At 46.3% G+C, this 26041-nt stretch overlaps 1 protein-coding gene across 2 annotated transcripts; it reads left to right on the top strand.

Moving 5' to 3' along the window:
- The first annotated feature begins 326 nt into the window (after positions 1 to 326).
- LOC142924639 (uncharacterized) lies at positions 327 to 25053 on the top strand. 2 transcript variants are annotated; one of them, XM_076067267.1, is made up of 4 exons: positions 327 to 543; positions 3447 to 3731; positions 4279 to 4626; positions 22753 to 25053. In XM_076067267.1, exons 2-4 carry the CDS (start codon positions 3447 to 3449, stop codon positions 22771 to 22773), a joined length of 654 nt encoding a protein of 217 aa, XP_075923382.1. In that variant the 5' UTR covers positions 327 to 543; the 3' UTR covers positions 22774 to 25053. The 2 variants fall into 2 exon arrangements, with proteins under 2 accessions (XP_075923382.1, XP_075923381.1); XM_076067266.1 differs by lacking the exon at positions 22753 to 25053 and having other exon boundaries at positions 4279 to 6042.
- The last annotated feature ends 988 nt before the right edge of the window (positions 25054 to 26041 follow it).

Here is a 26041-nt window from a genome sequence, read left to right on the forward strand (position 1 = left end):
TCTTGTTCGTGTTTTTGTTTTTTAGTTTGTTTGTTGCGGTTGCACCCGATTCAAGAGCCGAATGGCTCACAGGGCTATACCACTATAAATAAAACTGAAAACTGAATATTTATATACTTGTGTGTGCGTGTGTGTGGGCGGTTCTATTGTACATTTTAACGGATCGATATCGATCGCGGACCGCAACCACATTCGACGCGAATCGAGGAAACGCGTCGAGGAATGCGGAAGCTGCTTCGATATCGATTTTGCCGACTTGAATCGACGAATCGATATCGGAGGGTGACGTCACGGCCGTAACGGTCGCGTTTGGCGGTTACCCGCCCGCCCGCCCTTTCGACCACGTGGTGCAGGGGAATTTATAACTTCGCAAGTTAACAAAGTTACCCCTTTGTATCAATTTTTTTTTGGTCCAGATACACGACCGGATATCTGGGTTGGTAGTGCGGAGTGGGGGAGTGGATATCTGAGCCGGTCTCGGCACACGATGGTCCAGGGAGAAACGCCGTGACGAGGCCATCGTCCAGCAGTGGATTGAGCAGGGTCCGTTACTTGCAATTGTTGAATGTCACGTCGGACACATTTTAACATCGTCTCCTCGCGTAATTAATCAACGTTAAATGTACACTACTATGTGTTAATATCGTCATTTAAAAAAAATATATATATACGTGTCTCAACGGTGGCGTGCGCTTAGAGCGTGCGATATTATTGATGTACGTGTTTTTGTATAATTCAAGTACACCTGGCGTTCGGAGAGGGCACTTGTCAACTAACACCTGGTCACACAGTAGCAGTGTGACTGCTGATGAGACCCAGTTGAGAGTTGCCGGCTCGACCTTATTGATTGATTACCTGGTGCAGTTTGTAATTCATCATCACTAGGTAGACAGCTTCACCTGAAGCGACCTGGGCACCTGGCTATCACAAATTAAGTGACTTATGGGTGAAATGTACAGCAACCGAAATAACTCTAAACGCACTTTTCTCAATGTGGAGGGAGAAGCCGGGGGACCCATAGATAAATCCACCCGATCACGGGGAGAGAGACACGCAAACTCCCAATATTTCAGTTTCTTTATTTTGGCACAGCCCTGTGAGCCATTCGGCTCTTGAATCGGGTGCAACCACAACAAACAAAAACACGAACAAGAAAAACATCTTAATATACAGCAGGCCTCAAGGTCCCACGACCTCCTGCACACCAGGCGAGGTAGTTAACATCTCACCACGGGAGATTCACATCCTGCACGGATACTCGTTCTGTGTAAGAGACATAATGTGCTGCATTTTCAAACACTCCCACTGCCAAAAGTCCGTCAAATGTAAATGCATTTTAATAATCAACTTCGGCCATTTGAATGTCAACTAATATTAAAATGGTACATTTTTAGCCGGGTGTATTAGCAGTACAATATGCACCGTCGGCCATACACGGGACGTTAAAGATCCTGTGGCGTCATTCGCAAAAGTTATAATGGCTGTGTTGGGAACATTGACCTGAGTATTGCTGAGACCTGTTCGAATCCTGGTTTTAATCGATCTTGATTTAAAGTGGGTTCTCAAGTGAGTTGGTCTCAGACTGATGACCAATGAGTGCACCATACACTACGTGTAAAATGCTTTTTTTTTCATCACAAACAATTGCCATACATTTTTTTAAATAAAACTGCGAGATTTGAAATCGGACATGGGTTTGATGACATGAAATAAAAATGTCTTTTATCAATTTGAATTCAAGAACCAAATGGATAAATTCACTGCCAAAATAAAAAAAATCAATTCAAAATGCAAGTTTGAGGAGTGGGTAAAATTGCAATTGAATACATGTTTTTTTGTGATTAATAGATAGAGACACCTATACAGGCATACCTCTTATAGGGCTCAGAATGGGTTCCTGGTAAATGGAGCACGATATGAAACAGCGCTATAGGAGATCATTATAACATTGTACCAATGGAGATGCGTTAACAACAGCACCATTTTTTTACCTATGAGCGATATATGAGGGCATCATTGGGGTATCGGTAATAGCCTTAATGATACTGTACACATGATGCATGTTTTAAAGCATTTTATAAATAAAAATGACTTTTAATGACAATGACATACAATTTATATTTAAAGCTTTTGTGACTGCAGGGATTCATATTCTTGGTTCTTTCGGTAAAGTCACTTAGAAGGGAAATAACATAATAAAAATGAAACATAAAATAGAATTCTCACGAAGTTTCGGCCACAACGCAGGCAGCTGTCCTCAGGTGAAGAACAGAACTGTGGGAAAGTTTAGGACGCTGTCTTTCCGACAGCTCTGTTCTTCACCTGAGGACGGCTGCTTGCGTTGTGGCCGAAACGTCGTGAGAATTTTATTTTATGATGTTTTATTTTTATTATTTTATTATTTCCCTTCTACGTGACTTTACCGAAAGAACCAAGAAAATGATAAAAAAAGATATATAAACAAGTTATGTACACACTCGTGTAACTAACCGGACTCTCTCCTGCCTCCACACATCGTATGACCTTATTTTTTTACATCCATACTGATGCCTTTCCTTTGTTTAGCCACATTACCAGAACCATCACTTGCAGGCCTTTTTCCCCAGACATTGTGGGTCAAACATGCAATCAGGATGAAGCAAAAAAAACAGTTACCAAAGGTCAAATAAACACACGATCCACGGGATGCGTTCGAGGCTGGTTGGCTTGGCACCAACTGAGCATGCGCTTCTCTTTCACTGACCGAGCGAGCGGCTCGGGGAAGGCAGGGAGTGTTGCACGCCGCGTGTTCTCGCGCCCAGGAATTTTGAATCGTTCAGGAATTTTCCTCCAGGACAGAGAGCCCCCATAAGGAAATGGTGTTATAAGAGGCAGCCTGTCCATACGATTACATTTTTTTTTCATCATAATGGTACCCTGTAAACGTTTTCATCCTCATCGTGCTGCTGTTGGTATCGTGAAAGATGTGCGTTAATTTCCCTGTCATTCTGCTCCAAACTTGAGATACAAACGATGTGAGCCCCTGTGCACGTGGCCACTTTTCTGCGACCATGCCAGTGAGATGGCCAACTGTTGCCAGCAACGCATTAAACATGAGCAACTATGGTAACTCGATGCAATAGAGTAGAGCAGCAGGGTTCTGTGTAGCCGAGGCAAATGGAGATTGGTAAAAAGGTTTTGACTGACTGGGATTGGTCTAAAGAGTACACAGTGTTGGGTGGTCACATGATCTCTGATTGTAAATTTCTATCCCAGTTGCTCACTAAGGACGAGAAACTATCGGACGTGTCGTTCCTTGTAAAATCGAAAATGGTGCGGCAACAACTTCCATAAAAAAATATCTGCGCATACCACGGTGTGCGGCTACCATTTGAGCCAACTGGAATAAAATAAAGCACTCCAATGACTTAGACCTAACCGCTCTGTGGCTGCTTCTCTCTCTCCAGATGGAAGCGTCCTCACGCTCAAGTTGTAGCCGAGGCAAAGCGACCTCCAGCTACGGCGCCGTCTTTTCCCAGAAGCTGTCGCTGCTGCTGCTGCTGCCACCGCTGCTGCTGCTGCTGAATGTGGCCGTGGCGCAGCGCGAGAGCGCAGGCCGGGTGTCCGTCCTCTCGATGCTGCGGTGCAAGCAGGCGGACGTCGCCAAGAACCTCTCCTCCGGATACGGGTGCTTCTGCCACGCGAGATTCCGTCACGCGGAGCCCCGGGACGAACTGGACTTGTGCTGCATGGTGAGGCTTGGCTGGGGGGAATGAGTAGAGTGAGTGAGTGAGGGAGGCACCGACGCTGCGTTGGGGTGATGGATAAAGGCCTCCCCAAACCGGATTTGCGATTGTGTCTCACAAAAACACTCATGATATAGATTTACGTATTATATGATTTTTCATAGAATTAGGACCCATATCTAAAAAATCCTTACCCGATAAATATCTGGTAGATCACCAGCATTGGTTTAAGCCAGCGTGACTTGTGGTGATACACTGCACGTTGAGACCAGTCCAGAGTTTGCTTGCGCTCAACCAATGCTGGTTAAATTACGCACTCACAGAATGCTGTGTAGATAATGGGACGTGTTGAAACATTTTTATTATGTCAAGGAGGCATACTGTCTTCTTATTTATTTCATCCATAAGTGGATTGACCAAGAGCTGTAAGAAAGAACATGTTTCCTTGTTTAAGTTCATTTAATCGTACCTGGTTCTCACCCGTTTGACACTAAAACATCTGCCTGTCTGCCCACATGTTCCTTGCCCCATTCGTCCATCCCCGTGGCTAAAGATGGCCCACTGCTGTGCTCGCGCCGCAATCCTCGACTACTGCCAGTCGGAGAGCGGCCTGCAAACGCTCGAGGCCAAACTCAAGGAGCGGCCCTCTTGCAAGACGCATGGGCCTGCGGCGTCACGCAAGGCTGATGAGCGTTCGGCGGCCACGGTGACCCAAGATGCCGTGGCAGAGGTGCTGGAGGCCGTGGCAGGGGAGTTGGAAGAGATGGCTGCGAAGGAAAAGCAAAGAGTGGAGCGGGAGGCCAACACGACGTGTGAGCGGGTGCTGTACGAGTGCGAGCGGGCGTTGTACACGTGCGCCAGCGATGCAAAGGTGCGGCCTGATTTGGTCGGGCTCCCCCAGGTGAGTGCAGCTTGCTTCGAGCAACATTGTGGGGTGCCACGGTGGCGAGATATTAACTACCTCGCCTGGGATTCAGGAGGTCGTGGGTTTGATCCCGACCCTGACGCCTGTATATTTGGAGTTTGCATGTTCTCTCCTTGGTTGTGTGCATTTTTCTTCGGGTCCTCCTGTTTTTCCCCCCTGATTTAGATTATTTGGCTGATATTAATTTCCACATGATAAGCCACTTCATTGAGCTGTCATTTGTGGCCAAGTCGCTTGTAAAAAAAGAGCTATATAGCTCAGTGAGCCTTACCTGGGAAAATAAACACATGTTTTGTTTATAGTTTAATAGTATATATTTTTTTATTCACACACTGAGTATGGGTTGCAAATTAAGTGGGGTGTTTGGATTGGCACGTGATCTTGAAAAATTACTTAAAACGAATTCTAGCTCCAAATCGGGTGTTTACGCGAACAAGCACAATTTAATAAAAATATTTTATTGTATATATTCAACACAGGCCTAAAGCCCCATAATGCAAAGCAGCCAGCAACAAAATATGCATGATAAATACAACATCGCATCGCCCCAATGCTCATTCGAGTAAGAAATCACCGACCAACTTTTTTGAATAGAGCAAGTTTATAAGAACTTGGGAAAATAAACAATGGGAGTTCTGAAAATCAGAAACTAAGGGCACAGCAGATAAGATGAGATGTAAAATTTTGTAGAAACTCGGTAAAGGAGATGATAGAAAATAATTCCTCAGTCGAACAGGTGAAAAAAGGATGATGTTAAATCTCCTGCAGTATGGTTGTTGGACACAGTAGGGATACCAGGAAATTGCCATCTTGATGGGAAGGGCATCATTGTGTGAATTTCCTGGCCACAATGACTGGTCGTGCCCATGAAAGAGTGATAAAGAAGTGATTGAACACCAGTAAGACAGCAACTGGAGTGAATCAATGTGTGCAGGAGGACCATTTAACTGAACTGCTCTGTTAAATTGTACAAGCAGAATTTACAGTATTCTGACCAATTCAAAACAGTGCTTATCACGGGAGCTACACATGTCGCATGCACATCACGAGATGTCCTACACAAGTTTGAGGTTCGCTTTGTCATTTATTTTCAAGTTATAGTAAGGGGTGCATCATTGTGGCACTTTAGTGACGTCGCGAGACCTTTTTACAATTCAAGTTGAGGGAGCTGGATTAATTCTGGTATGGTAGGACTATAATAGATGGAGATGACATGGAGAGACCTTCATCCTGCAGTGGCTATACAATGATTGATGATGATTAATCGTATTTTATAGCCCTTAGACACAAATCAATGCATGAAAAATGAGTGTAAGCTTCTGTCTTAATGAATGATAACATACCTAATGTTTGCCAACCCTGACACTCTCCCTTGTCGATATTTCCGCCGGCCTCTAGGATGAGGTCTGCAGGGCCAATATCGACCGGCCAGTGTGCTCGGTGGAGCCAGCACTGACCACCCAATCTACAGCCATACCTACCACCAGACCTGTTACTGGACTCAAAAAAAAAATCCACAGTTCTACAGCCAGACCTACAACCAGATCTATTACTAGACTCACAACAACACCTACCACCAGTACTACAGCCAGACCTACTAGCCGATCTTTTTCCTGGCTTACAACCAGGTATTCGACGAGTTATATAGCCAGATCTTCGAACAGATCTTCTGACAAATCGACAGACAGGTTCACTGAACATTTACTCAATCTGATCACTGGAAGCAAAGAGACCCGCAGAGAAATGGTGACAGGAAATGTACATTCAGCACGAAACTATATTTGGCAACCATCCCATCTCAGAAGCGGTGATGCACACTCACACATACAACACCTGAACCCCATTCTCAGGGTCGGTAGCGATCTTACACCGAGACAATACCTGCAGCACATTCTGAGGGTTGACAAAGTACACCCACTGAGACAGCACCCGTGGCCCAATCTCGCTCTTGGCAGCACACATGCACACCGACAACATAGCCTCACCTGTGACGGAGCGCACCCACAGACACGACAGAGTGACAATACACCCCAAGAGAAACAGCACAGTCTCAGAAACAATGTATTGCACTTTCTGAAGCAGCACCATAGATACGCTGATTCGAACCTATACAAACAACACCGACCCATTCATGGCATTGCACATAAACGCATACAACTCCTTGACAGTACATACCCACACAGACAACACCGTGTCGAGAGTGACTATATAGACCCAGAGAGACAGTACATTCCCACAGGCAACATAATGCGCTTTCTGGGTCAACGTCCTTTTAGAATTGACGATTCACAACCATACGGACGACACCCTCCCAGAGGTGGCACTACACACCCACGTAGACACATCGTTGAGATTGACAGTACACAGCCAGAGAGACAGCACATTCTCAAAGGAAACATAATGCGCTTTCTTGACCGACGCCCTTTTAGAATTGACGATTCAGAGCGATACGGACGACACCCTCCCAGAGGTGAAGCTACAAAACCACGTAGACAATACAGTTTTGTTGATAGCATCATCAATGGACTCACGTTCACTGACGAGGACAACGCGGGAGACATCATTAATGGACCCACTTTCAATGGCGAGTACAATGCAAGAGACACCTTTAATGGACCCACATTCACTGACGAGAACGATGCGGGAGACATCATCAATGGCCCCGACAGTACACACAAACACAGACAACTCCTTGACAGTACATACTTACACAGACAACACCGTGTCAAGAGTGACAATACACACCCAGAGAGACAGCACATTCTCACAGGCAACATAATGCACTTTCTGGGCCGACGCCCTTTTATAATTGACGATTCACAACCATACGGACGACACCCGCCCAGAGGTGAAGCTACACAAGCACGTAGACACAGTGTCGATAGTGACAATGCAGACCCAGAGATACAACACATTCTCACAGGCAAAACAATGCGCTTTCTGAACCAACATCCTTTTAGAATTGACAATTCACAACCATACGGAAGACATCCTCCCAGAGGTCCCAATACACACCCACACGGACATTACAGTTTAGGTGATGGCACCATCGATGGACCCACGTTCGCTGACGGGTACAATGCAAGAGACACCATCAATGGACCCACGTTCACTGACAATAACAATGCAGGAGACACCATCAATGGACCCACGTTCACTGACGGGAATGTTGCTGGGGACACCATAAATGGACCCGACAGTACACGCAAACACAAACAACTCCTTGACAGTACATACTCACACAGACAACACCGTGTCAAGAGTGACAATACACACCCAGAGAGACAGCACATTCTCACAGGCAACATAATGCACGTTCTGGGCCAGCACCCTTTTAGAATTGACGATTCACAACCATACGGACGGCACCCTCCCAGAGGTGAAGCTACAAAACCACGTAGACAATACAGTTTAGGTGATGGCACAATCAATGGACCCACTTTCAATGGCGAGTACAATGCAAGAGACACCTTTAATGGACCCACGTTCACTGACAATAACAATGCAGGAGATACCATCAGTGGACCCACGTTCACTGACGGGTACAATGCAAGAGACACCATCAATGGACCCACGTACACTGACGGGAATGTTGCTGGAGACACCATCAATGGACCCGACAGTACACGCAAACACAAACAACTCCTTGACAGTACATACTCACACAGACAACACCGTGTCAAGAGTGACAATACACACCCAGAGAAACAGCACATTCTCACAGGCAACATAATGCACTTTCTGGGCCGACGCCCTTTTATAATTGACGATTCACAACCATACGGACGACACCCGCCCAGAGGTGAAGCTACACAAGCACGTAGACACAGTGTCGGTAGTGACAATGCAGACCCAGAGATACAACACATTCTCACAGGCAAAACAATGCGCTTTCTGAACCAACATCCTTTTAGAATTGACAATTCACAACCATACGGACGACATCCTCCCAGAGGTCCCAATACACACCCACACGGACATTACAGTTTAGGTGATGGCATCATCAATGGACCCACGTTCGCTGACGGGTACAATGCAAGAGACATCATCAATGGACCCACGTTCACTGACGGGTACAATGCAGGAGACACCATCAATGGACCCATGGTCACTGACGGGTACAATGCAAGAGACACCATCAGTGGACCCACATTCACTGACGGGAATGATGCGGGAGACACCATCAATGGACCCGACAGTGCACGCAAACACAAACAACTCCTTGACAGTACATACTCACACAGACAACACCGTGTCAAGAGTGACAATACACACCCAGAGAGACAGCACATTCTCACAGGCAACATAATGCACTTTCTGGGCCAGCGCCCTTTTATAATTGACGATTCACAATCATACCTGCGACACCCTCCCAGAGGCGAAGCTACACAAGCACGTAGACACAGTGTCGATAGTGACAATGCAGACCCAGAGATACAACACATTCTCACAGGCAAAACAATGCGCTTTCTGGACCAACATCCTTTTAGAATTGACAATTCACAACCATACCGACGACATCCTCCCAGAGGTCCCAGTACACACCCACACGGACATTACAGTTTAGGTGATGGCACCATCAGTGGACCCACGTTCACTGACGGGTACAATGCAAGAGACACCATCAATGGACCCACATTCGCTGACGAGAACAACGCGGAAGACATCATCAATGCACCCACGTTCACTGACGGGTACAATGCAGGAGACACCATCAATGGACCCATGGTCACTGAAGAGTACAATGCAAGAGACACCATCAGTGGACCCACGTTCACTGACGGGAATGTTGCTGGAGACACCATCAGTGGGCCCACATTCACTGACGGGAATGATGCGGGAGACACCATCAATGGACCCGACAGTGCACGCAAACACAAACAACTCCTTGACAGTACATACTCACACAGACAACACCGTGTTAAGAGTGACAATACACACCCAGAGAGACAGCACATTCTCACAGGCAACATAATGCACTTTCTGGGCCAGCGCCCTTTTATAATTGACGATTCACAACCATACGGACGGCACCCTCCCAGAGGCGAAGCTACACAAGCACGTAGACACAGTGTCGGTAGTGACAATGCAGACCCAGAGATACAACACATTCTCACAGGCAAAACAATGCCCTTTCTGGACCAACATCCTTTTATAATTGACAATTCACAACCATACGGAAGACATCCTCCCAGAGGTCCCAGTTCACACCCACACGGACATTATAGTTTAGGTGATGGCACCATCAATGGACCCACGTTCACTGACGGGAATGTTGCTGGAGACACCATCAATGGACCCATGGTCACTGAAGAGTACAATGCAAGAGACACCATCAGTGGACCCACGTTCACTGACGGGAATGTTGCTGGAGACACCATCAATGGACCCACGTTCACTGACGGGAATGATGCGGGAGACACCATCAATAGACCCGACAGTACACGCAAACACAAACAACTCCTTGACAGTACATACTCACACAGACAACACCGTGTCAAGAGTGACAATACACACCCAGAGATACAACACATTCTCACAGGCAAAACAATGCGCTTTCTGGACCAGCGCCCTTTTAGAATTGATTCACAACCATACGGACGACACCCTCCCAGAGGTCCCAATACACACCCACACGGACATTACAGTTTAGGTGATGGCACCATCAATGGACCCACGTTCACTGACAATAACAATGCAGGAGACACCATCAATGGACCCACGTTCACTGACAGGAATGATGCGGGAGACACCATCAATGGACCCACGTTCACTGACGGGTACAATGCAAGAGACACTATCAATGGACCCACGTTCACTGACAATAACAATGCAGGAGACACCATCAATGGACCCACGTTCACTGACGGGAATGTTGCTGGAGACACCATCAATGGACCCGACAGTACACGCAAACACAAACAACTCCTTGACAGTACATACTCACACAGACAACACCGTGTCAAGAGTGACAATACACACCCAGAGAGACAGCACATTCTCACAGGCAACATAATGCACGTTCTGGGCCAGCACCCTTTTAGAATTGACGATTCACAACCATACGGACGACACCCTCCCAGAGGTGAAGCTACAAAACCACGTAGACAATACAGTTTAGGTGATGGCACAATCAATGGACCCACTTTCAATGGCGAGTACAATGCAAGAGACACCTTTAATGCACCCACGTTCACTGACAATAACAATGCAGGAGATACCATCAGTGGACCCACGTTCACTGACGGGTACAATGCAAGAGACACCATCAATGGACCCACGTACACTGACGGGAATGTTGCTGGAGACACCATCAATGGACCCGACAGTACACGCAAACACAAACAACTCCTTGACAGTACATACTCGCACAGACAACACCGTGTCAAGAGTGACAATACACACCCAGAGAAACAGCACATTCTCACAGGCAACATAATGCACTTTCTGGGCCGACGCCCTTTTATAATTGACGATTCACAACCATATGGACGACACCCGCCCAGAGGTGAAGCTACACAAGCACGTAAACACAGTGTCGGTAGTGACAATGCAGACCCAGAGATACAACACATTCCCACAGGCAAAACAATGCGCTTTCTGGACCAACATCCTTTTAGAATTGACAATTCACAACCATACGGAAGACATCCTCCCAGAGGTCCCAATACACACCCACACGGACATTACAGTTTAGGTGATGGCATCATCAATGGACCCACGTTCGCTGACGGGTACAATGCAAGAGACATCATCAATGGGCCCACGTTCACTGACGGGTACAATCCAGGAGACACCATCAATGGACCCATGGTCACTGAAGAGTACAATGCAAGAGACACCATCAGTGGACCCACGTACACTGACGGGAATGTTGCTGGAGACACCATCAATGGACCCGACAGTGCACGCAAACACAAACAACTCCTTGACAGTACATACTCACACAGACAACACCGTGTCAAGAGTGACAATACACACCCAGAGAGACAGCACATTCTCACAGGCAACATAATGCACTTTCTGGGCCAGCGCCCTTTTATAATTGACGATTCACAATCATACCTGCGACACCCTCCCAGAGGCGAAGCTACACAAGCACGTAGACACAGTGTCGATAGTGACAATGCAGACCCAGAGAGACAGCACATTCTCACAGGCAAAACAATGCGCTTTCTGGACCAGCGCCCTTTTAGAATTGATTCACAACCATACGGACGACACCCTCCCAGAGGTCCCAATACACACCCACACGGACATTACAGTTTAGGTGATGGCACCATCAATGGACCCACGTTCACTGACAATAACAATGCAGGAGACACCATCAATGGACCCACGTTCACTGACAGGAATGATGCGGGAGACACCATCAATGGACCCACGTTCACTGACGGGTACAATGCAAGAGACACTATCAATGGACCCACGTTCACTGACAATAACAATGCAGGAGACACCATCAATGGACCCACGTTCACTGACGGGAATGTTGCTGGAGACACCATCAATGGACCCGACAGTACACGCAAACACAAACAACTCCTTGACAGTACATACTCACACAGACAACACCGTGTCAAGAGTGACAATACACACCCAGAGAGACAGCACATTCTCACAGGCAACATAATGCACGTTCTGGGCCAGCACCCTTTTAGAATTGACGATTCACAACCATACGGACGACACCCTCCCAGAGGTGAAGCTACAAAACCACGTAGACAATACAGTTTAGGTGATGGCACAATCAATGGACCCACTTTCAATGGCGAGTACAATGCAAGAGACACCTTTAATGCACCCACGTTCACTGACAATAACAATGCAGGAGATACCATCAGTGGACCCACGTTCACTGACGGGTACAATGCAAGAGACACCATCAATGGACCCACGTACACTGACGGGAATGTTGCTGGAGACACCATCAATGGACCCGACAGTACACGCAAACACAAACAACTCCTTGACAGTACATACTCGCACAGACAACACCGTGTCAAGAGTGACAATACACACCCAGAGAAACAGCACATTCTCACAGGCAACATAATGCACTTTCTGGGCCGACGCCCTTTTATAATTGACGATTCACAACCATATGGACGACACCCGCCCAGAGGTGAAGCTACACAAGCACGTAGACACAGTGTCGGTAGTGACAATGCAGACCCAGAGATACAACACATTCCCACAGGCAAAACAATGCGCTTTCTGGACCAACATCCTTTTAGAATTGACAATTCACAACCATACGGAAGACATCCTCCCAGAGGTCCCAATACACACCCACACGGACATTACAGTTTAGGTGATGGCATCATCAATGGACCCACGTTCGCTGACGGGTACAATGCAAGAGACATCATCAATGGACCCACGTTCACTGACGGGTACAATCCAGGAGACACCATCAATGGACCCATGGTCACTGAAGAGTACAATGCAAGAGACACCATCAGTGGACCCACGTACACTGACGGGAATGTTGCTGGAGACACCATCAATGGACCCGACAGTGCACGCAAACACAAACAACTCCTTGACAGTACATACTCACACAGACAACACCGTGTCAAGAGTGACAATACACACCCAGAGAGACAGCACATTCTCACAGGCAACATAATGCACTTTCTGGGCCAGCGCCCTTTTATAATTGACGATTCACAATCATACCTGCGACACCCTCCCAGAGGCGAAGCTACACAAGCACGTAGACACAGTGTCGATAGTGACAATGCAGACCCAGAGATACAACACATTCTCACAGGCAAAACAATGCGCTTTCTGGACCAACATCCTTTTAGAATTGACAATTCACAACCATACCGACGACATCCTCCCAGAGGTCCCAGTACACACCCACACGGACATTACAGTTTAGGTGATGGCACCATCAGTGGACCCACGTTCACTGACGGGTACAATGCAAGAGACACCATCAATGGACCCACATTCGCTGACGAGAACAACGCGGAAGACATCATCAATGGACCCACGTTCACTGACGGGTACAATGCAGGAGACACCATCAATGGACCCATGGTCACTGAAGAGTACAATGCAAGAGACACCATCAGTGGACCCACGTTCACTGACGGGAATGTTGCTGGAGACACCATCAGTGGACCCACATTCACTGACGGGAATGATGCGGGAGACACCATCAATGGACCCGACAGTGCACGCAAACACAAACAACTCCTTGACAGTACATACTCACACAGACAACACCGTGTCAAGAGTGACAATACACACCCAGAGAGACAGCACATTCTCACAGGCAACACAATGCACTTTCTGGGCCAGCGCCCTTTTATAATTGACGATTCACAACCATACGGACGACACCCTCCCAGAGGCGAAGCTACACAAGCACGTAGACACAGTGTCGGTAGTGACAATGCAGACCCAGAGATACAACACATTCTCACAGGCAAAACAATGCCCTTTCTGGACCAACATCCTTTTAGAATTGACAATTCACAACCATATGGAAGACATCCTCCCAGAGGTCCCAGTTCACACCCACACGGACATTATAGTTTAGGTGATGGCACCATCAATGGACCCACGTTCACTGACGGGTACAATGCAGGAGACACCATCAATGGACCCATGGTCACTGAAGAGTACAATGCAAGAGACACCATCAGTGGACCCACGTTCACTGACGGGAATGTTGCTGGAGACACCATCAATGGACCCACGTTCACTGACGGGAATGATGCGGGAGACACCATCAATAGACCCAACAGTACACGCAAACACAAACAACTCCTTGACAGTACATACTCACACAGACAACACCGTGTCAAGAGTGACAATACACACCCAGAGATACAACACATTCTCACAGGCAAAACAATGCGCTTTCTGGACCAGCGCCCTTTTAGAATTGATTCACAACCATACGGACGACACCCTCCCAGAGGTCCCAATACACACCCACACGGACATTACAGTTTAGGTGATGGCACCATCAATGGACCCACGTTCACTGACAGGAATGATGCGGGAGACACCATCAATGGACCCACGTTCGCTGACGGGTACAATGCAAGAGACACCATCAATGGACCCACGTTCACTGACGGGTACAATGCAGGAGACACCATCAATGGACCCACGTTCACTGACAAGAACAATGCAGGAGACACCATCAATGGACCCACGTTCACTGACGGGAATGATGCGGGAGACACCATCAGTACACGCAAACACAAACAACACCATGTCAAGAGTAACAATACAGAACCAGAGAGACAACACATTCTCACAGGCAACATAATGCACTTTCTGGGCCAGCGCCCTTTTAGAATTGACGATTCACAACTATACGGACGACACCCTCACAGAGGTGACAATACACACCCACTCGGACAATACAGTTTTGGTGATGGCACCATCAATGGACCCACGTTTACTGACGAGAATGCGGGAGATACCATGAATGGACCCACACTCACTGACAATAATACGGGAGACACTGTCAGTGGACCCACATTCACTGACAATAATACGGGAGACACTATGGATGAACCCACATTCACTGATGAGAATCCGGGAGACACTATGGATGAACCCACATTCACTGACAATAATACGGGAGACACTATGGATGATCCCACATTCACTGACAATAATACGGGAGACACTATGGATGAACCCACATTCTCTGATGAGAATCCGGGTGACACTATGGATGAACCCACATTCTCTGATGAGATTCCGGGAGACACTATGGATGAACCCACATTCACTGACAATAATACGGGAGACACTATGGATGAACCCACATTCTCTGATGAGAATCCGGGAGACACCATGGATGAACCAACATTTGCTGATGAAAACAATGCTGAAGACATCATAAATAGATCCACTTCTACTGACACGAAAAATGCGGGAGATACTATGGATGAACCCACATTTGCTGACAAAGACAATGCAGGAGAAACCATAAACAGATCGACGTTTACTGACAAGAACAATACTGGAGATACCGTGCATGAAGCCACATTTGCTGACGAGAACAATGAAGGACACAGGATGGATGGACCCACATTGACTTATGATAACAATGCGGGAGATACCATGAATGGACCCACGTTCACTGACGAGTACAATGCGGGAGACACCATCAATGGATCCACATTAACTACTCAGAACAATGCGGGAGACACCATCAATGAACCCACATTTGCTGACGAGATCAATGCTGCAGACACCATTAAAGGTCCCACGTTCACTCACGAGTACAATGCACGCGACACTATCAATAGACTCACGTTCACTGACAAGAACAATACGGGAGACACTGTCATTGAACCCACATTCACTGACGAAAACAATGCGGCAGACACCATGGATGGATCCACGTTCACTGATGGGAACAATGCAGGAGACACCATCAATGAACCCACATTCACTGACGAAAACAAAGCATGAGACACGACCAAAAGACTCACGTTCACTCACAAGAACAATGCAGGAGGCACCATCAGTGGACCCACGTTCACTAATTAGAACAATGCGGGAGACACCATGAATGGATCCACATTCACTTACGAGGACACTGCGGGAGACACTACGGATGAAGCCACATTCACTGACGAGAATAATGCAGGAGGCACCATCAATGGATCCACATTCGCTGACAAGAACAATGTGGAGTACACCATCAATGGACCCGACGGTGCATGCAAACACAGAAAACTCCTTGACAGTACACACTCACACAGGCAACATCGTGCCAAGAGTGACAATACAGACCCAGAGAGACAGCACATTCTCACAGGCAACACAATGCACTTTCTGGGCCAAAGCCCTTTAGAATTGACGATTCACGGCCATTTGGACGATATCCTCCCAGAGGTAACAATACACACCCACACGGACAATACAGTTTTGGCGATGAGAACAAAGTGGTAGAAACCATCAGTGGACCCACATTCGCTGATGAGACCAATGCGGGAGACACCATCAATGGACCCACATTCACTTACGAGAACACTGCAGGAGACACCATGGACGGACCCACATTTACTGATGAGAACAATGTGGTAGAATCCATCGATGGACCCACGTTCACTGATGAGACCAATTCGAAAGACACCACGGGTCGATCCACATTCGCTGAAGAAAACAACGTGGGAGACAGCATGGATGGACCCACGTTCATTGACGAGAGCAATGCGGGAGACACCTTTAATGGACCCACGTTTATACTGATCAGAACAATGCGAGAGACACCATGAATGGACGCACGTTCGCTGATGAGAACAAAGCAGGAGACACCATCGGTTGACCCACGTGTACTGACCAGAAAATGAGGGAAACACTCTCGACTGACAAGAGCAATGTAAGCTACACTCTGGATGAAGCCAGCCTCGCCCAGGGCCTCATCAAGTGATGATTAAAAGTAATGCATCACTTCCACCGCTGCCACCACCATCACCAAGAGCATCACTGTGTAGGAACTGAGCTTGCAATGCGAGTATATCTCAGCGACAGTCCTCTATGCAGTCATGTAAAAACAAAATGTGAAATAAAATAATTTTAAAAAAATCACGCCTATTTTTATTATATATACTTTACATCCACTGACTTGGTCTCATTCACTTACCATTGTTCACTCAATCCCAGCTAATGCTAGCCTCCCCTTTTTCTCCACTTAAGCTCTACACATATTTTTTTCATTTGTGCTCCCCCTATTTTTCTCCACCTCTTCTTAACCATCATCCAGCCGTCCTCATCTATCTTCAGGCTGCTGTGTCCATAATGGAGGGGGGGCTATGAGATGGGGTTCAAGAGGCACATTGATTTTTAGCAGGCCAAGATTTTGTTGCAGAGCTTCACGGTTCGACTCCAGCGGCTGCCCCGGTTACTACTGAAGCGCCATTCTGTCTTCACAGTGGACGTTAAAGTTCCCGTGACGTCATTTGCAATAGTAGACCATTACGTGTGCCAGCGTCATGGTCCAAATTTTGCCAAGTAAAAAAAAAATACCCACAAATTACTCAATTGGTATTTATCACAACGAACATCGCCCCTGACTGAGAAAGCCTGGCAGGAGCCTCCTGCAAAGAGTTATGAGATGGGGGAGGCTCTCCTGGGCAACCAAGAACACTCATACAGATAAAGAACTTTTGAAACTGCTTTAGAAGAGAAATAATTATTGAGTGTAAAGAAAATGGTATTTTATGCATGAGTGATATCTGTATCAATATGGCAATCAAGGACAACGCTTATTCATTGGCTGTGTCGGGTAGTGGTGTGTTTAACGGCGCACTTATGTTTTTGCAATCTAACCCCAAAAAATACCTTTATTAAGGAGCTAGATGCTAACTTAGCCGCTCCACAGTAAGTTGCTGTTATTTGACTAGAGGTGTTTGAGATATGGCGAGTGATTGCAACATAAAAGGAGGATATTAAAGGAATTATCACCACCACCACCATGAGAATGACTCTGGATGTACGCTCATGTTGAGGCACGTGGTGTGGGCAGAGCGGTGGGCATGAGCTGGCTTCGCATTCTTCAGCAAGTGGCTTCGAGCTCTTAAGTGGGAGGCACCGTAGACATCGCGGTGGTACAAGGACGGCGATGACCTCACGCATCGCGAACGTGGGGGGATCAGTGAGGCTGTCGGTATCTATGGGACCTTAATTTGCCCGTATCAAAACGATGAAAAATAAGAGGAGGTTTTATCTTTCCTGGCAATAAAACAGGAGGTGTTAAGATGTTCAAACACCAAAATAGATACGTTGTGCATACATCAAGTCTGCATTAACCACAGATATTTCTGGCAAAACATGCAAATAAACATGCTCTGATAATAATTGCATTGTCCTTGAAACTAATTGGCCTACACCAGAGACAGCCTTCTTTATGGTTTATGGTCTTGTCTCACCACCAGTGTAAGACCAGAGCACGCCAAAAGGTGAACAGCACAAAGGCAATGGAAGTACCAGAACACTTATAGCTCTTTTCGAGCAGTTATATCTATGGGACCTTTTTTCCAGTGTCAAATATGATGCCGAAGAAGAATAGGTTTTCGGTGTTCACAGCTCAACTAATTTACTATTATGCGCCAGTATCCTATTATTCCTATTTAAACGTTCTTCACGGTTCAGCGCATGCTGTATATCACAGTGAGCTATCTTGAAACTGAAACGTGCATTAACCTTTAATGAGCTTCCACTGAAGCACTGACTGTGACATAACCCAATGCTGCTGTCAATGCATGTGGTAATACAACTAAAAATACGTGCACACAGTTTTAAATACAATTAATGTGCCCAATTCGAAAGACCATATATAGCAGGATGTGATTGCAGAATGTATGACCTGGGTAGATTATTCACACTGTGTATCCTGAATTTTTCTGATGGCATATACGAGTATGACGCATTAAAATGTAATGTGTTGAATACAATATTGTGGAAATTACACAGCCACCAGTGGTACAATCTCGATCCACATGGCCTCCTCCCTTTTGACGAGGACAATCAATTAAACGTTCTCTTTTTTTTATCTGGCACCTTTCGAAATAAAAATCGCTTCGAGGAGCTGCACAGAAGAATAAAATCATGAAATAAGACATCGTTGACACACCTTCGATTAGCACGGTTGGCTACGTACGTTGCGAAAGAAATTCAACATACACACGTACGAGACAACCATGAAACAAATATTGAACGTACATGAAATACTGCTCGTTAGAAATGCGCATGCTATGATTAATAAGTGTACAATCCTATAAATACAACTAAACAAACAGGAATGGCAACATCTGAAAACCACTGTGTAATGAGATGACAAACACATTTGATCAAATATCCGTCGGGTGCAGTAAGAGGCCAATGTGGGGCACAAGGCCTCTTTGTCCTGCTGTTCGCGTGTGGTCCGTCTGTTGAAAAGCACACACGAGCAGCAGCAGCAGCAGCAGCCTCTGCAGAAGGGCGCCAGTCCACACCTCGACCTCATCGTGGCTCGAGACGCCACTTCGGTTCGCACCACGACTAAAAGAGGCCTCTCACACCCACCCCGCCCCCACACACTCTACCCTCAACATTCAGTCATTGATCGTGTGTAAAACCACTTTGAAAAGGAATTGTAGAAGAGAGATGGTAAATCCTAAAGATGCAAAAGCTGTCTACATACATACGCATATACATTTTAAAATATATATTTTAAAAGTAATGTTTTAAAAACTGCAGGAGCCTCGGCGCATTCACAGATCCGAGGCGAATCATTCCCCAGCGTTGGGGGTTGTTGGAATCCTCTGCCACACCACGCATCCTGCCTCTCCGTTCTAGTGGCACACTAGGTAGACCTGCACCCTGTGAGCCCCCCACCCACCCAGCGCCACGTGTAATGCATGAAACAAGGGATTTAGAAAATCAAGAGCATTAATTGCCTCCTTTTGTCAAGCTGGGGTGCAATTCAATAATGAAACAGGCTTGTGATTGTATTTGCAGAAGTCTTCGGCAAATATGTTTAAGAAACGACATACTTCTGACCGAATTCGCGAACACAAATCAGATTTGAAAAATGTCAGAACGAATTCGTCGGCCGTAGCTGATCATTGTATCAACACAGCAGGTTCTCATCAGATTGTTTTCTCCGATACCAAAGTACTCTGCAAACCTCCCGGTTATTACGAAAGATTTGTCCATGAAGCCATCCAGATATACAAACATAGACACAACTTCAACCGAGAGGATGGTTTTAAATTAAGCAACCACTGTAAAGATGTCATAAACCGAGTCAAAACTTTAGCTACCTTATAAGCGCACAGCATATGCTTTTCGAATTTTTCCATTTTTGTTTCCATTTTTCCATTGCCCCCGTGCAGTGACCCACCGCATCCCCCGCACCCTCAACATAACAAAAGACGGATTAACTTAGCCCCGCACCCCATCAATGTCCCCTACTTGGCTCCTCCCCCCCCCCCTTAGCCTGTATATAAGCTCGAGGATCTCAGAGCCCCCCACTTGATGCAGCGATCTTGCTGTGACTGTTCCACCTGAAGACGGAAGCTTGTACTCTTTGGTTCTATTGGGTAAAGTCACGTAGGTGAAAATAAAATAACAAAAAATCACGACGTTTCGGCCACAACACAAGCGGCCTTCATCAGGTGAAGGGACGAGACTGTCTGGAGGACAGCGCTGGAGTGGAAGAAGCCACGCTTAGATCACGACCTTTAAGCTGTGTGAGAAGAAAAAGACCAAGCGCCTTGACAAAGGAATTAGCATATAATTTAGCATTGAAATGGCTCATTGAAATAGCTAAGTTAAACTATACACATCCGCAGAGGTACCCCTTGACAAAGGAATTAGCATCGAATTTAGCATTGAAATAGCTGAGTGATTAGCTTATAACTGGTCACAGAAATAGCTGTGTTAAAGTTAGAGCATATACATTCACCGAGGCACCTAGTACTCATCAAACAGGAGAATTTAGCGAAACACAACCACGCTCAGACATCGGACCTGTGTGCGAGCAAACAAGGTGTTCTGACAAAGAAATTAGCATAAAAATTAGCATTTGATTGGCGGATTTTAGGAAAGAGGTGGTGTACGTGCCGGTGGACTTGCAGTTTGGCGCGGGGGGGGGAAGGGGGGAGGGGGAGTTTACCTATTGATGGGGTGAAAAGGGAATTTATAAGAGCTGCGAAAGTTTGGGGTACCACTACTTGAAAAATATACTGTACCATTGAAAATTAGTTTAATGTTTGGTTCGATTTAGAACATCTTTCCAATGGTTGCTTAATTTGAAACCATCCTCTCGGTTGAAATTGTGTCTGTGTTTGTAGATCTGAATTGCTTCATGAACAAATCTCTGATAAAAGCCCGTGGGTTCTAGAACGGAAGCTTGTGTTGCCTCCGAAACGTCGTGAGTTAATGGTTTTATTTTATTTTACCTACGTGACTTTACCGAATGTGGTTAACATGTTTAGTCATCTCTACCCCTGGGCTTCAATGGCTCGTGTTTAGAAAAGTGGTTGAACGTGGCGTGTTATTCTACTGGGGGTGTTAACCATCGGATCGGATCGTGATTGGAAACCGCATGATCTATTTCATGCGAGTTGCCCGGTTTGGGTTCTGAAGCTGCCAAAGTGGAGACTCTGAGAACCACATATACAGCACTTAAAGGTACACTATGTTATTTGAGCCACACACACCGTACATAATACCCTGAAGGTTAACCACAGATAAAAAATGTATGCAGAGTAATTACATTTCGCATTTTAGTCTTTGTAAACACAATGCTACTTAACATGGTGAACTTAACATTTATACAATTAACTTTCCTATAACATTTTTTTTTTTTTACTAGGTAAGGCCCACTGAGCTACATAGCTCTATTTCAGAAGCGACCTGGTCATAAAATGATAGCCCAACAAAGTGGCTTATCACGTGGACATTTATCGCATCCAAATACTCTAAACGCGCGTTGATAATTATACATGTGGAAGGAAAAACTGGAGGACAAGGAGAAAAATCCACGCGACCACGAGGAGAGAGACGCAAACTCCAAATATACTGCAGGCGTCAGGGTCGGGATTGAACCCACGACCGCCTGCACACCAGGCGAGGTAGTTAACATCTCGCCACCATGGCGAGATGTATAGGAAATATAAAAACAAAACCAATGGATTGTACCCGTGATGTGTGAACACGCGTAGGTATAGTTGCATATCGATGAATGTTGTGAAGACAGTGCCATAGGAGACAGACCACCGAAACTTGGAGTCGAGCCAAACAGTCGGCACGCCAAATCACTGAGGTCTGCCCTCAAGGGCGACGAGTGACTGCCATTTGGGCACAGTAGCCACTTCAACAACAACAACCAGTTCGGATTACACCCCTACCATAAGCCCATGATTTTCACAATTATTCTAGTGGCAACGCACAGCATTCATTTGATGTACCGTGCATGATGCAAATAACCTTTGAAAAGTAGCAAAGCATTGTGTGTGTGTGTGCGATACGGTTCTCACCGAGAACGTGAAACTTCACAAAGTCGTATCACTGAAGCAACCGTGACCACGGCCGTGTGCGTAGGCTCGCTTGTTGTTGTCATTACAGATCTTCGCAGCCGATGTGTGATGCTTTTGGTGGAAAAAGGTGTAAATGGAGGAGGGTGTAAGGATCGCTATAAAAGTAACATCATCCACAGCCCTTGCTGGATACGGTTATTTTTATAGTGATTCTCCGCTGCCCTTGCACTGCGTTTGTACCAACTACAGAGTATGAAGACTGCACTTCGTAGTTTCACGCTGTAGGTTTGTTGCCATGGCTGTACTGCTGAGTAGAAACGAAACTTCACCTCTCTCCCAAGAAAAAAGAATGCCCTCCTTCTAAGCCCAACTGCGACTAGATGATATTGAGGCTTCACGACCATGTATTTATATGTGCCAGGTATACAGCAGTGGCCATGTGGACTGGGTCACCTGAATTAGATTACCAGCACCCACGGCTTACATCAGTGGCGATCCATGTCTGACCCGATCCCTTCATTTCAAGTATCCCACACGGACCACCGTGGTGAAGTATGGTCAAACAGTTCCCCATGACTGATACAGCTGTGGGAGGATCTTGCGAGGGAGCCACACTCTGCTGTACTTTTTCATGCAAAATTAAGCAATACATATTTGTTTCAATAATCTGTCAATCGAACATGAAGAAAATTAACAATCTTTATTTTGACAATACCTTTTAACTCGTCTTGCGCGCTTCCACTACGTGTCTGTTCTGTATTAATGTATGAAGGTTAATGTTATTGTAGAGTGCTTTCAAATGTTGTTGTACCTGTTTTGAAAGTTGTGGTATTCATCGCAAGATGATACCCCGGAAACGTAATATCTGTATTTTTAGCTGCTTAATTACTATCCGATGCTATGTATTTAAAAGTAAACTTTTTACGTACTCTACATTTGTAGTCACAATGGGTATGAGAGCAACAATCTAAGAATCACAATCGCCTCAATACTGCAGGTCATCAAGAGAATTAACAATGATCCCACCGTGTAGCCTGTAACAGACTGCAGGAGCAAGTGCTCTTATCGAGTAGCACCTATCAAGGCCGGCACGGCACACGAAAGGTGTGGGTGGCCAGCCACCACGCCCGGCCACCTTTGTCTCTTCCGAGTGGCGATGTTTACTGCACACCGCACCAGGTTACTCATTTGAGGCTGAGTCGACCTAGGGGATGCCCAGGACCGGCTCAGATAATCGTCACCGTTGCTGGCCGTGAGCGGGAATCGAAGCCAGGTCACCACCGCTCTCCATGAGAGTACAATTCACACACCTTAATGGTAACGCGGCAGTCAGGATATTGACTCTAGCAGGTGCTCATTGGAGTAGTAAGAGTTGTTCTTAGTTTTTTTAATTGGAACCCCAGACGCCAGTGGCTGACGGCAAACGAAACGCTCGCTGCTCCGGTGTCTGCTCTCTCACAACATCCACGTGAGTTTGATGCCTCAGCTTCTATTTATTCCACGTTAAGGAATCACACGCACACACACACAAATATCCGTGTGATTAAACGCGCGTTTGGAGTACGAAATAAAATTGTGATGCTGTCAAGAAATGTACAAAAAAACAGCGTGCTGCTTTAGTCAATGCGCCGCGTTAGGGCATGAAGTCAGCCTCATGTGGCCCGTAAGGGATGTGACCCAAATGGCTGTAAGGATAAACGGGGATAATGGTTATGTGTCCTCATCATTGCGGATTAGGATTAGGCGGGGACTGCAGGAGCAAGCAATAGCAGCGTGAGACATTACGACATCGCTTTGGGATGTGCGCGGTGCCGTAACGCAGCTTCGCATCCTTTTCAAAGTAAAACACCGCACGCGTGATGTTGCAATCGCACTCGGGATTTAAACAACAAGGTATGTTAACTTCCCGTGAGTGCCGATGCAATTGTAATGCGGGACTTGTAGAGAGGTGACTGCACGTGTTGAACCACTGTGCTGTTTGGGGGGGGGGGGGTTTGCCGGTGACAATGCAGGTCGATTGTGTTGCTCCTAAGCGACCAAACATTTCTTCTCCTCTCCAGTTCCAAACGGGCGGCGTGACACTCTCCCACACAGCGACCTTGCCATTGAAGAGGGCATTGTCCTAACGTCACGAGGGGCTGTGTAGCACTCTGGTTGTCCTCAATCACCATGTTGTTTGTAATCCATCTGATCCACTCAGGCCCCTCGTGGCTAAATGAAAGTAATACAAAAAAACCGATAATATATGAGACGATCGTTTTTGGTTAAACGATTGAAAGTACTGCTATTTGAATTTCTGATTTCTTCCTTTCTTATTTCCGATATTAGGAAGCCACTGGAGCTATGCACTTTTTAATTTAGAATAAAAAATAAAATGTTTACAACTGCTTTTTGTGTTAAGTTTGTTGTCCTGTTCCCCCCCCATCTCCGATTAGCACGGTTGGCTAGGTGCGGTGCGAAAGAAGCTCAACATAGGTACATAATAACAACACATGTAAGAAATATTAGCATAAATAAGAACCGTTTAATAATAAAAGCAATGTAATTAACGCAATGGTGTAGCATAATTAAAATTGTATAACTAATGGTGTTAGTGTAACTGACAGCATGTCTGGTGTAAGCGCTACGAATTATGATGCTGATGGAGACTCGTGACGACGCTTAAATTGCCTGAACTGCAGGGAAAATGAACTTTGGAGCGGTATAATCTGTGTTCGCACTGGAAAAGTCCAGCAAACGTGGAAGACAATTCCGAACGCAAGCAAATCTGATATATCACTATAATGTATGTGTATGTATGTGGGGAGCGGTAGTGTACCGGTTACCTCACTGCGCTACGAACCCCGGAGACCCGAGTATGATTCCCTCTCAGGGCCAACACCAGTGACGATTATCTGAACCAGCTCTGAGCCTCCTCTAGGTCGACTCAGCCTCAAATGAGTACCTGGTGCGGTGTGTAAAATTCGCCACTTGTGGGACAAAGGCGGCCGGGCGTGGTGCTGGCCACCCACCCCCTCGTGTGCCGTGCCGGCCTTCATAGGTGCTCGCTAACAGAATCTGCCCCAACAGTCTGTTGAGGCTATACGGTGGATCTTTGTCCTTGCATGTGGAACTTCTTTCGCACCGTACATAGCCAACCACGGCAGGAAGGACAACAAACTAAGCACAAAAAGCAGTTCTAAAGACATGAGTTTTCAATTTAATGATTGTAAAGTGCACCGCTCCAAGGGCCTAATATCGGAAGGAAGATCGTTCCAGACGGCCGCAGAAAAGCGTGCGATGCAGTCACTGTCTTTGTTCACACTGTGTCGAACTGCCACACTGCAGGTCAAAACAACGCACTCACCCACATGCTCACTCACCCACTCATTCCCTCA

Source organism: Petromyzon marinus, chromosome 15 (assembly GCF_048934315.1).
Source record: "Petromyzon marinus isolate PM22_M1 ecotype Great Lakes invasive population chromosome 15, UKy_Petmar_22M1.pri1.0, whole genome shotgun sequence".
Taxonomy (NCBI): Eukaryota; Metazoa; Chordata; class Hyperoartia; order Petromyzontiformes; family Petromyzontidae; genus Petromyzon; species Petromyzon marinus.